This window comes from Amblyraja radiata, chromosome 19 (assembly GCF_010909765.2).
Source record: "Amblyraja radiata isolate CabotCenter1 chromosome 19, sAmbRad1.1.pri, whole genome shotgun sequence".
Taxonomy (NCBI): Eukaryota; Metazoa; Chordata; class Chondrichthyes; order Rajiformes; family Rajidae; genus Amblyraja; species Amblyraja radiata.
In genome coordinates this window covers 33223789-33238185 of record NC_045974.1, presented here as the reverse complement: position 1 = coordinate 33238185, position 14397 = coordinate 33223789, and the positions used below count along the sequence as shown (strand labels likewise).

General features: G+C 41.2%; 1 protein-coding gene across 3 annotated transcripts in view; it reads left to right on the top strand.

Moving 5' to 3' along the window:
- lrriq1 (leucine rich repeats and IQ motif containing 1) overlaps positions 1-14397 on the top strand; it is a 164188-nt gene that overhangs the window by 25895 nt on the left and 123896 nt on the right. For all 3 annotated transcript variants that reach the window (XM_033038198.1, XM_033038197.1, XM_033038199.1), the window contains exons 10-12: positions 1141-1291; positions 2846-3039; positions 10939-11066. In XM_033038198.1, the coding sequence (XP_032894089.1) occupies positions 1141-1291; positions 2846-3039; positions 10939-11066 (473 nt within the window). The remainder of the gene's footprint in view (positions 1-1140; positions 1292-2845; positions 3040-10938; positions 11067-14397) is intronic.

The following is a 14397-nucleotide window of genomic DNA, read 5'->3' as shown; positions in this document are numbered from 1 at the left end:
GTGATCGAGTTGCTGCTTTACAGTGCCAAGGATCCGAGTTCAATCCTGACCATGGGCGCTGTCTGTATGGAGTTTGTACATTCTTCCAGGGGCCGTGTGGGTTTTCTCCAGGTGCTCCGGATTCCTCCCACATCCCAATAATTAACCCTAGCATGTAGAATAAAACTAGTGTACGGATTATAGCTGGTCAGCGCAGACTCAGTGGGACGAAGGACCTGTATTCACTCTGAATCTTTAAACTGAGCTTAACTAAACTAAAAGAAAGACAAATAGTTTCTTCTATTTATTAGTTTTGTTTTCCAAATGTGTTGCATGGCATTTATATTGCAACTGGACCATTCTTTCCTCATCAGGAAGGGGCTGAAATACAGTCTTCATTTATCTTATTCAAAGCAAGCATACTAAAATTAGCCTCAAATTTACCTTGATGTTTAGAAAATATTTCTCGTGTATGGATTTTGGTCTTATAGGGAGGGCCAGGTCATGATAAATTTGCACCATTTTGGTAATGGCAAACTTTACTCAAGGCTATCCCTTATATTATGGGGAAAGGACTATGTAGATATAAACTGCATCCTCCTCGACTGTACGTGTGTGGTAACATTACGTAACATTCACAGCAACATACATGTTGTGAGAGGAAGAGTATTTCTGTTAAATTATTTCAGAGTCAAGTCTGACACCAAGAGAATTACAGGTGACGTTGTTACTAATTAAATGCTGGTTGTAAAGACTGGAAGATAGGTTTACAAAGCAAATATTTATCAATTTAAAGATAAGCACAATAAAGGAAAAGGTATGTGCTCTCAGTCCCTAAGTGTTTGAGTTTCATTGAATGCACGGCCCCTTTGCTAAGACCAGACAGAACAAAAGGCAATTGACATCACATACAAGTGAGTGATACCAACAGATTGTAGAATATCCTCTTCACAGCCACTCCTGATTAGTACATGAACAAAGGGACCATGCATTTCCACCAGGATTCCCATGAAGTAATGCTACAATGACTATAATCTACCCACTTAAATTAAACTTTGAATAGGGGTAATAATATATAATCAAAATAATTTACTTATTGAATTATCATGACCTGAATGTACAATTTTAAATGATATCTCAAAATCCTTTTCATTTACATAGGAAAATAACATCAAAAATATCCACTGCCTTGAATTAGATGATCTCTGCATTCTTCTGCTCAGTCATAATCAGATCACTTCTATTCATGGCCTGGAAAAATGTAGCAACCTACGGATCCTTGAATTATCACACAATAACATCACTCGCATAGGTGAGCAATTTATGGCTGCGAGTGTTTAGCTTTACTTATGGTCTGTTCTTTTTTTATGGTTAGTTATTTTTCAGTGCATCTTCTGGTGTAGTTGTTTTGTCAACCTTCCCTTGTTCTCCTTGGTGAGTTGGGTTGCCAGCATTGCTTCCAAGAATAAGGAAAGGGGTATTAGTGGAGGTTGTTGAAATGTTATCCAGTTGCATGTCTGTTCACCTTGCTCTGATATTCTGAATGCCTGCTGGTGATTATACCCATAACTGCCAGAATTTACAAAGTGGTTTGGATGGATGGAGGTGCCCAGCTGCAGCAATCCACCCATTTCTTCAACTCGTCATTTGTTGAAGAATTTTGCTTTGCCCTTCAGCCCAATATAGAGTACAGTGTGGCAGTGATATCTCCTGGTGGATGACATTCACTGTTAGTGATCCAGGCAGCACTAGCAGTGAATTGGTGCATCTAGTTTGCTTCATGTTAGGAGCCCCATTCAAGTCTTGTGAGATGGCTAAAGTTACAGTAACTATCTGATCTGTGCTCTCTTGCCGGCCTGCCTAATCTTGTTCTCTTCCCAGCCATCTATCCCTAACCTTGTCCAAGATCCAATACCCTGGATTCTGACTGACAGCCAGAACTGGCATCATATAAGGCCCTGCTGTCCTGGATGTCCCAACCGCAACATCAAAAGATATAGTGTGTAAAGTAAACCATGTCAGTATTATGACAATGACCATGAGCATATGAGCAGCAACAATTTGAATCACAGCCTGCAATCAAGAAAGCATCCCAAGCTGATAGGGCTGTATAATTGTAGCTATAATAATTAAGAAACTAAAATCCTCCTACCTTTGGACTGCAGTTACAGCTACATGCAGCACTTGTTCATCATATATAGGGATTCTCAATAAATCATCATCTAGTGGGACATCACTAGTTTCCCTTTCAATGCAGGAAATCCCATATGATGGTGGACATCTGGGAGCCCTGTTAGTAAATGTTGTTTTGCACAAACTTACTCACATAAGAGGTAGGATTGATCAAGATATAGACTCAGAAATCTTGCGTTCTTTTATGGGTATGTTACTTCTATTAATGGAATGAAAACACTTTTAGCTGCATCATTAGAAGCTCTTTCAATGCTGTTTCGACTGGTCTGCTGATTGCTGGCCCTGCACACCTCCCTCGTGCTCTTTGCTTTCAAAATGGGAAAAGTGACATCCTGTATCAAAATTTTTTGAGCGAGTTTCCAAATGCAGAAAATCCCATACGATGCGGGATATTTGGAGCCCTGTTAGTAATTGTTGTTTTGCACAAACGTCATCAAATAAGAGTCAGGATTGATCAAGATATGAACTCAGAAATGTTGCGTTCATTTAAGAGTACTGTTCTTATAATAGTGGAATAGAAACACTTTTCTACTTCCACATGGCGAGGGCTTAGAAATTGTTATACACAAATGCATAGAGTAAGTGCTGGTGAAAATCAACTATGGAATGTAAATTGGACTAATTGGTTTTACGAACATTGATTCATTTGTTTTTTTTATTTGTAATTTGCTAGGTGGTCTGGAATCTCTGAAGAAACTCCAGAGACTGGTAGTAGATCATAACCAGTTGATAAGCACCAAAGGTTTAAGTGAAACTCCTACCCTTCTTTACCTGAATTGTTCCTTTAACCATCTCAGCAGCATTGAGGGTATTGATAACTGTGGACTTCTTCAGACTTTGAAGTTACAAAACAACAACCTTTCTGAGGTAAAGTAACAAATGCGTAGTTGATTGTAACTAAGAGAAAATAAAGCAATTTAGATTAATGTTCAAAATGCTGCACCTGGGAGCCCCATATTCTTTATGTAATAGGATTAGTTGATGTAAGAGAGAATGCATGATGAATAGCTAGGAGTGACCTCAATTTAATATGATCAAAAGATCTGGAATGTTCCTATCAGTTGCCAAAGCAAAACTTAAATTATATAAATGATCATAATCTGATTCCTGAGATGAGACTACTGCATTGAAACCGCTCCAAGGCATCCATTTAATGATATCTATTTTGCAATTAATTGTGTGTTTTCATTCTGTCCCAGCCAGTTTTAAGCCAAAAGTATGTGTTGTTGCTGGCCTATGACACAAATACATAACATTTATTGAGAAGTAATTCAGTTGAATGCTTTACATATTTATCAGTGAATATGCTGTAATTCTTTTCATTTATCACATTGATGCATAATTTGCTGCCAATAGAATTGAGGAATATGGCACTGATTGCACAACAACTTCAAGTATGGGCACACCTGCTATTAAACACAGAAGTGCAAACACTGCTTTGTGTTGCTCTGGTGTTTGTTTCACAAGTGCATCAGGCTGCCTACCTCATTATTCCAATGCAATAAACATATTAATGATGCATTGTTACCACAGTAGATACAAATTAAATTTGGTCGAGAAAATTGGCTTTCCCGTTCCAAGTGTTCTTTTAAAGATATAATTAATGTCATTTGCATCATGAATGTCGTTTTCTGTCGCTAAAGGTTTTGCTGTCAGAAGTGTGGAAGCTCTTAAAAGTTTTTATTGTTGGTAATTTCAAATAGTATTTTACTTCATTTTTTTTGCTATATTTATCTTAGGCTTGTACTTTTTCTTTATTTGTTTCTGCAACTAAATTGGCAATAAATTCATCCATGCTTGCTTACTTCTCGGTCTTTGGATAAACCTTTAATCTGATTTCATTAGACATTACACACTTATGGACCTATGATTCAGATGTTTGTGCTCAGTTTCTTCCTCTGTGTTACTATTGAATCACACTTTCAGCAACGTGCTAAAGGGCCTATCCCACTTGGGCGACCTAATCCACGAGTTTTGGCGAGTTTGCCCTCGACTCATACTCGCAGCATGGTCGACACAAGGTCATAGAAACATAGAAATTAGGTGCAGGAGTAGGCCATTCGGCCCTTCGAGCCTGCACCGCCATTCAATATGATCATGGCTGATCATCCAACTCAGTATCCCGTACCTGCCTTCTCTCCATACCCTCTGATCCCCTTAGCCACAAGGGCCACATCTAACTCCCTCTTAAATATAGCCAATGAACTGGCCTCGACTACCCTCTGTGGCAGAGAGTTCCAGAGATTCACCACTCTGTGTGAAAAAAGTTCTTCTCATCTCTGTTTTAAAGGATTTCCCCCTTATCCTTAAGCTGTGACCCCTTGTCCTGGACTTCCCCAACATCGGGAGAAAGCTTCCTGCATCTAGCCTGTCCAACCCCTTAAGAATTTTATAAGTTTCTATAAGATCCCCTCTCAATCTCCTAAATTCTAGAGAGTATAAACCAAGTCTATCCAGTCTTTCTTCATAAGACAGTCCTGACATCCCAGGAATCAGTCTGGTGAACCTTCTCTGCACTCCCTCTAGGGCAATAATGTCCTTCCTCAGATTTGGAGACCAAAACTGTACGCAATACTCCAGGTGTGGTCTCACCAAGACCCTGTACAACTGCAGTAGAACCTCCCTGCTCCTATACTCAAATCCTTTTGCTATGAAAGCTAACATACCATTCGCTTTCTTCACTGCCTGCTGCACCTGCAAGCCTACTTTCAATGACTGGTGTACCATGACACCCAGGTCTCGCTGCATCTCCCCTTTTCCTAGTCGGCCACCATTTAGATAATAGTCTGCTTTCCTGTTTTTGCCACCAAAATGGATAACCTCACATTTATCCACATTATACTGCATCTGCCAAACATTTGCCCACTCACCCAGCCTATCCAATTCACCTTGCAGTCTCCTAGCATCCTCCTCACAGCTAACACTGCCCCCCAGCTTAGTGTCATCCGCAAACTTGGAGATATTGCCTTCAATTCCCTCATCCAGATCATTAATATATATTGTAAATAGCTGGGGTCCCAGCACTGAGCCTTGCGGTACCCCACTAGTCACTACCTGCCATTGTGAAAAGGACCCGTTTACTCCTACTCTTTGCTTCCTGTTTGCCAGCCAGTTCTCTATCCACATCAATACTGAACCCCCAATGCCGTGTGCTTTAAGTTTGTATACTAATCTCTTATGTGGAACCTTGTCGAAAGCCTTCTGGAAGTCCAGATACACCACATCCACTGGTTCTCCCCTATCCACGCTACTAGTTACATCCTCGAAAAATTCTATAAGATTCGTCAGACATGATTTACCTTTTGTAAATCCATGCTGACTTTGTCCAATGATTTCACCACTTTCCAAATGTGCTGCTATCCCATCTTTAATAACTGACTCTAGTAGTTTCCCCACGACCGATGTTAGACTAACTGGTCTGTAATTCCCCGTTTTCTCTCTCCCTCCCTTCTTAAAAAGTGGGGTTACGTTTGCTACCCACCAATCCTCAGGAACTATTCCAGAATCTACAGAGTTTTGAAAGATTATTACTAATGCATCCACTATTTCTGGAGCTACTTCCTTAAGTACTCTGGGATGCAGCCTATCTGACCCTGGGGATTTATCGGCCTTTAATCCATTCAATTTACCCAACACCACTTCCCAGCTAACCTGGATTTCACTCAATTCCTCCAACTCCTTTGACCCGCGGTCCCCTGCTATTTCCGGCAGATTATTTATGTCTTCCTTAGTGAAGACGGAACCAAAGTAGTTATTCAATTGGTCCGCCATATCCTTGTTCCCCATGATCAACTCACCTGTTTCTGACTGCAAGGGACCTACATTTGTTTTAACTAATCTCTTTCTTTTCACATATCTATAAAAACTTTTGCAGTCAGTTTTTATGTTCCCTGCCAGTTCTCTTTCATAATCTATTTTTCCTTTCCTAATGTCCTCCTCTGCTGGTCTCTGAATTTCTCCCAGTCCTCCGGTATGCTGCTTTTTCTGGCTAATTTGTACGCATCATCCTTCGCTTTGATACTATCCCTAATTTCCCTTGTTATCCACGGATGTACTACCTTCCCTGATTTATTCTTTTGCCAAACTGGGATGAACAATTTTTGTAGTTCATCCATGCAGTCTTTAAATGTCTTCCATTGCATATCCACCGTCAACCCTTTTAGAATTAATTGCCAGTCAATCTTGGCCAATTCACGCCTCATACCCTCAAAGTTACCTTTCTTTAAGTTCAGAATCATTGTTTCTGAATTAACAATGTCACTCTCCATCCTAATGAAGAACTCAACCATATTATGGTCACTCTTGCCCAAGGGGGCACGTACAACAAGACTGCTAACTAACCCTTCCTCATTACTCAATACCCAGTCTAAAATAGCCTGCTCTCTCATTGGTTCCTCTACATGTTGATTTAGATAACTATCCCGCATACATTCCAAGAAATACTCTTCCTCAGCACCCCTGCCAATTTGATTCACCCAATCTATATGTAGTCACCCATTATAACGGTTTTGCCTTTGTCGCACGCATTTCTAATTTCCTGTTTGATACCATCTCCAACTTCACTACTACTGTTAGGTGGCCTGTACACAACACCCACCAGCGTTTTCTGCCCCTTAGTGTTTCGCAGCTCTACCCATACCGATTCCACATCCTCCAAACTAATGTCCTTCCTTTCCATTGCGTTAATCTCCTCTCTAATCAGCAACGCTACCCCACCTCCTTTTCCTTTCTCTCTATCCCTCCTGAATATTGAATATCCCTGGATGTTCAGCTCCCAGCCTTGGTCACCCTGGAGCCATGTCTCGTGATCCCAACTATATCATAGTCATTAATAGCTATCTGCACATTCAACTCATCCACCTTATTACGAATGCTCCTTGCATTGAGACACAAAGCCTTCAGGCTTGTTTTTACAACACTCTTACCCCTTATACAATTATGTTGAAAAGTGGCCCTTTTTGATTTTTGCCCTGGTTTTGTCTGCCTGCCACTTTTACTTTTCACCTTGCTACCTATTGTTTCTACCCTCATTTTACACCCCTCTGTCTCTATGCTCACACATTTAAGAAACCCTTTCCCTTTAACTCCATCCTCCACTATCCCATTCGACACCCCACCCCCCTTATTCAGTTTAAAACCACTCGTGTAGCAGTGGCAAACCTGCCTGCCAGAATGCTGGTCCCACACCTGTTAAGATGCAATCCGTCCCTTTTGTACAGTTCCCCCTTACCCCAAAACAGATCCCAGTGATCTAAGAATCTAAATCCCTGCCCCGTGCACCAGTTCCTCAGCCACACGTTCAGGTCCCGAATCTCCCTGTTCCTGCTCTCGCCAGCACGAGGAACTGGAAGCAAACCGGAGATAACAACCCTGGAGGTCCTGCTTTTCAGCATTTTTCCGAGCTCTCTAAAGTCACGCTGCAGAATATGCATCCCCTTCTTTCCGACATCGTTTGTGCCGACATGCACTACCACTTCCGGATGTTCACCTTCGCCCTTGAGGATTTTCTGCACTCTGTCCGTGACATCCTGGATCCTGGCACCAGGAACGCAGCACACCATCCTCGCATCCCGTCTGTTGCCGCAGAAACCCCTGTCCGTACTTCTCACAATGGAGTCTCCCACTACAATGGCGTTGCCTGCCTTAGGCCTTTTTGGTTTTGGCTCAACAGCACTATTCGCATCACAAGCCAGTCCGCCGCCCAGTGTAAACACCTCTTCTGTCCCGACAGCTTCTAAGTGGGTGAACCTGTTCACAAGAGGTACAACACCCGGGGAAGTTGGCATTCCATGCTTCCCTCCCGTTCTCACTGTCTCCCACCTTCTCTCTTCCAGTACCTTAGGTGTAACAATCGTACTGTAGGACTTGTCGAGGAACGACTCAGTTTCTCGGACGAACCGGAGGTCATCCACTTGCTTCTCAAGTTCCCCAACATGGCCCTTCAGGAGGTCTTCGTAACTCTCCTTCAGGCTCGAGGGTGGTCTCCGCGTACTCGAGGCCTCAGCTAGGTCGTGGCGTTTTTTTCAATATGTTAGAATTGGCCTCCACTGCCTTTTGTGGCAGAGAATTCCACAGATTCACAACTCTGGCTGAAAAAGTTTTTCCTCATCTCAGTCCTAAATGTCCTTCCCCTAATACTTTTTTTACTCGTAGGTTTAGTCGTAGTAGGTCGACATGTTAGTTGTAGGTAATCGAGGGTAGTCGTAGATCGTCTTTATCATAGTCGAAGGGAGGTCGAAGGATTTCGAAGGAGGTCGTCTTCACTCTCCACTATTCGGTGGCCAATTTTCCCGAAGTTAGTCGTAGCTAGTTGTGGCTTGTCGAAGTTGTCTTCAACATAGTCGAAGGAGGTCTTCAACATAGTCGAAGGAGGTCTTCAACTTGTCATTTTTTAAAAAACTCTTCTAAACTCGCCAATTAGGTCACCCAAGTGGGACAGCCCCTTAAACAGTCATTTAAAACATAGAAAAAGAACTGCAGGAGCAGGCCATTCGCCCCTTGAAGCCAGCATCGCCATTCAATATGATCATGGCTGAACAGAATCTGTTCCCGCTTTTTCCCCATATCCCTTGATTCCATTAGCCCTAAGAGCGATATCTAACTCTCTCTTGAATACATCCAGTGAATTGGCCTCCACTGCCTTTTGTGGTAGAGAATTCCACAGATTCACAACTCTGGCTGAAAAAGTTTTTCCTCATCTCAGTCCTAAATGTCCTTCCCCTAATTATTAAATTGTGACCCCTGGTTCTGGACTCCCCAAACATCGGGAACATTTTTCCTGCATCTAGCCTGTCTAATCCCTTAAGAATTTTATGTTTCTATAAGAATCCCTCTCTTCCTTCTAAATTCCAGTGAATATAAACCCAGTCGATCCATTCTTTTATCATATGTCAATCCCGCCATCCCGGGAATTAACCTGGTGAACCTACGCTGCACTCGCTCCATTGCAAGAATGTCCTTCCTCATATTAGGGGACCAGAACTGCACATAATACTCCAGGTATGGTCTCACCAGGGCCCTGTACAACTGCAGTAGGACCTCTGTGTGCCTATACTCAAATCCTCTTGCTATGAAGGCCAACATGCCATTTGCTTTCTTCACTGCCTGCTTGAAAAAGCTAACAGATGATATCAGATACTAAATTACGGCTTATGGTCTGGATTCTGCAAATTTTTTCTGGCAATTCACCATGTACATATGAACTCCTCATCCTGATTCCTATATATGCACCCATGCAGAACTCACGGACTTCATCAACTTCACCACCAATTTTCATCCTGCACTCAAATTTATTTGGACCATCAAGGACACCTCCCTCCCCTTTCTTGATCTCACAGTCTCCATCACAGGAAATGGACTAATGCTGTGGTCTATTATAAACCCACTGACTCCCACAACTATCTTGACTTCCTATCCCAAACCAGTCTGAAGAACAATCTCGACCTGAAACGTCACCCATTCCTTCTCTCCAGAGATGCTGCCTATCCCGCTGAGTTACTCCATCTTTTTGTATCTATCTTCTTATATATGAGTGCGCACAATCAGAAATCCTTGTGAGTAGGAATGCTATTTCCAATCAATTGAATAGAGAAGGGCAACAGGAAGGGACCAAGATACATTTTATGCATGATTTAAGTTTAGTTGAATATTTGAAATTGCTTTTAATAGTTCTTAAGTGTTTCTTTGGTTTTGATAATTTTCAGAGTTTTTTAAATATTAAAACCATTGGGAATAATTCCTAGTTTTTGACAAGGTAAGGCAGAGGCAGAGGGTGTTGACTAACTGGTTGCAAGGAATTTTCTCAAATGTTTTCACCTCCCACTCTCAATCTGATGTAATTTACGTACTACAAACCTTGCTACCATGCAGAGCTTCACCACAGTAGATTTGCCCGCTACTTTGCCGATAGTTGACCCAAGAATCTGCCATGCTTTATATTAGCATCTATGGAAAGAGAAATAAAATAAATATTTCAAGTTTACACTTCAGGAAAAAGTTCTGTTAAGGAAAGGTGCAAACATGGCATTTGGGTAGGGTCACAATGTGCTACTGACAGGAAATTATAACTTTTGTGTAATTAATTGCAGCAGAATGTTGCAGTTCAGAAGAATATTTTGCAAGATTGCTCTACTAGACATTACAATTTTAAGTTGTCAGTCATGTTCCCATGGTAGCATTTTTCACTCATTAATCTGAAAATTTTTGTTTCACCCCCACTCCAGAGAATTGTACAGATAAGCCTGGTGGAATACTGAGGGAATAGTGCTCATTTGGAGATATTATTTTTTGGCTGAGACTTAAAAGTGATACCTGCAGAGTAAAAGATATAAAAGAAGATCAATCCAAATACAAAGTACCACAGATGCTAGAAGTCTGAAATTAAAGCAATAAGTAGTGAAAGTCAAATCTGGCAACATCCATACTTATAAATTTAGATATGATATATTTTTCAATGAACAATATGCCGTTGCTCATTTATAATCTTTGTGCATATGATTGGCTGAGATTTTTACTAAATAACAACAGCAAATTTTACAGTTCATTTCATTTCATGAGGAATGTCGCCATATTATCTATATCTTCTAGTCAACTCAGCCTTTGTCACAAAAGTTAGATGCCGTGTTTGGTTACCAAAGAGGAAAATGATAAAGCAGGATACCAGTTCAATGTAAAGTACATTTAACAATAATGTGAACCCTATAGATGCCTTTTATAATATAAAATGGATAGATGTAACTTTCCAGAATTCCTTTCACTCTTATGCAGTTACCCAGATTTGGAAATCACGTGTTACTGCGTGACTTGCATTTGGATGACAATAGTATCTCCACTCTTAAAGAGCTGTCTGATTACTGGCTGCCAATGCTTCAACATCTCTCTGTTTCTCGGAACAGGTAAGATTTAGTATAACAGTGACTTTAAATATAGCTTGGGTTTCTTAAACATCTGATAAGTACAATGGTACACAAGCTTGTAGGTTTGGTTTATTAATGCATTGCATGAACTCTGTCATTTAATAATGAGGGTGGTGCGTTTATGGAATGAGTTGCCAAAGAAAGTGGTCAAGACAGGTACAATAGCAATATTTAAAATATATTTGGACAGGTGCAAGCATAGGATAGGTTTGACGAATACAGTGCAAACATGGGGAAATGGGACTAGCTTTAAAGGGCATTTTGGTCAGCATGAGAAAATAATAATAATAATAATAACTAGACCAAGTGCATTGGGTCTGCTCCCCCAACGCAAGATTCCACCACTCGCCCGTTCACCCAATGCAAGCCGTTCCCCCAACGCAATATTGCACCACTCACACATGCCCCCAGCTGCGCAGGCACGGCTCATTTCTCCCTCCTCCATCCCAGGGTAAAGAACGAGGAGGTAGAGAGGGTGGGAGTGAGGTTGGATAGGGAGGGGGCACCTCCCTCTTCCACCTTTCCCCATCTCCCTCCTCCACACCCTCCCATCTCTACCACCCCACTCCCTACCCCATCTCCCTCCTCCTCATTTCCCTCATCTTCCTCCCCTCCCATTCCCTGCCCCAGGACCCAAGGGGTAAGAGGGGTGTGGGGACGGGGTGACTCGCATTCTGCTCATCCCGCACCTTTAGCTTTCGGCCTCGCGCAGCAAATCCCGGTCCGGCTTCACTCAGAGGCTTCCGGTTCAACTCAGCGGCTTCTGGCTGGTCGTGCTGGTCCGCAGTCCAGTGAATTCCCGGGGTTGCGCACTCCCTGCGGGCAGCATAGTCTGCGCGGGCTGCTCAGCACACTCCGCGCGGGCTGTTCAGCACACTCCGCGAGGGCTGCTCAACACACTCCGCCCCTTCAGCTCCCAACCAAATTCCCAAATGAGGTAGATAATCTCATCAAATTCATCTCCATACTCCTGAACCTAGGAGTCAGCACACTCTCTTTGCAACTGGATGTTTGACTTCCTGATCCATAGATCACAATCGATGAGGATAGACGACTGTACATCCTCCCCGATACTGTAATTCTCAATGTTGTTGCTCCAACAAGGATGCGTTCTCAGGGTCTTAAAATGCTCACTATACACTCATGACTGTGTGGCCAAATTGGACATTAACTCCATTTACAAGTTTACTGATGACACCACTATCGTGGGCTAGATCTTGAAAAGTGTTGTGACGGAGTATAGGAAGGTATAGAGAACTTACTAGTTTGATGTTATGACAATAACCACTCCCTCAATGTCAGCAGAACAAAGAACCTAGTTATCAACTTCTGGAAAGGAGGTAGTGTACACGCCTAAGTCATCATCAGTAGCACTAAAGTGAAGATGGTCAGGAGCTTCAAGTTCCTAGGTGTAAATAACACCAATCTGTCTTGGACCAACCATGCTGAACCTATTGACACAAAAGCACACCAACACCTCTACTTCCACTGAAGGCTAAAGAAGTCAGCATTGTGTCCAATGACTCTAAACAACTTCTATAGATACATAGAAAACATCTTGTCGGATATATCACAGCTTAGTTCCGCAACCTCTGCAAAAGATAGTTCACCCGACCGAGTGTTGGGATGGTCACTTGAAAAAACAAAAAAGGCATATTTTTGAAAAGTACAAAATTCTGTTGACTCAATAGGCTGGATAAAGGAAAGAGAGAGGCAGGGGGTCGAGAAACAAGGGTCATAGATATCTAGAGCTGAGATAAAGTATTCTTTACTCAAAGGTTGGTAAACCTGAAGAATTCTCTTCACTGAAAGCTTGGAGATCAAATTACTGAATATTTGTAAGAAGAAAACATTTTTAGAGGGAAGAGGAATCAAAGAATATGGGAGGAGAGAGGGATATGATATTAAATTGTAGGATTAGTCTTGATCTTGTTGAATGATCGAGCAAGCTTGAACGACCAAATGCTTACTCCTATTTTTGTACAATCATTGTAACTGTGTGTATGGTATAAGTAAAGCCAGCTGTTTATACGCATCTGATGCGTCAGATTTCTCTCTACCATTGTTGGTACGTAATTACCCTTTTTTATTTCCTCTTTTATGTTCTTATAACATACCTAAACGTGAATCCTTTGAGCATAATTGTTTGATCCCATCATTGCCATCTTGTGTTCCTTAAACAGTATTCTTCTGCCATACATATTTTGTATGATTTGTTTTCCCTTCATTTACTCGATTTGCCAACGCAAATGCACAGGCGATTTGATAAGCAAAACTAAGTAAATCCTTTGCTCTTTTATTTTCAGGGAGTGTTTCAATGTAACTTAAACATGAGGGCAACAAGCCCAGAATAAATTTTATTTTTTTGTTTGATATATGTGGTGGAACTCTGCATGTAGGTCATTGCAAGTTTGAACAGAAACTGATCATTATCAGTTATTTGAACTATTAATAAAAATATTTTGGACAAATTATGTAGATGCTAAGCGGAAGGAACTTCTTAAATCTGTTTAAACAGTCCAATTTTAAGAAAACCCATGCTAATTTTGCATGAAATACAATATTAAACATATTAAATTGATGTATATTTATTTTGCAAACTAAGTTTAGTATTCAGTATTTAAGAAATAAGAAATAATTGTTGATTCAGATTAACAATAGAAAACCTTACAATGAGAGACAATATCTTTGATGAAGCTTCCTTCCACACAGCAGACTGTCTCTGCCACCATGATCTCGAAACATTACCATCAGTGTACTGGCATCAGATGGTAACATGCCACTATGTTTAAATAGGTACAAGCCTCTGGCTTCATCTATGCATGCAGATGGGTTGTGCCTTGTTCTCTACTGAAAAAGTTATATTATTGTACAAATTCAAATTTATCATGTTCTATAATTCTTAAAGCGGTACATACCAATAAGCGAGTTCGGTATTACAACTGCGCATGCGTGAATTTGCCCAGGTCATGGGTCATTCGGGATAAACATTCTCACCAGCTGAGCTACTGTGTGTATACATTACGATCAATAAGTGTTTTGACCTGCGTTTCATACGTATTTTCCAGTTTTGCTTCTACGAGGTAAAAAAATATTGCTTTCAAAATTATTAGCTAGGTGAATTTATGGTTCATTTGTACAAAATTACGATGATTTTGGTGGCTTTATTGGCTTTTCCTTGGCCGCTTGCTGGCCCGCTTCGGTGAGTGAGCGAGATCGTGACGATGAATAACAACCATATTTTATTGTTTTTGTTTTGGAGGGGGGCGGTGGAGAATGAAATGAATTATATGATTTCTATAACTAACAA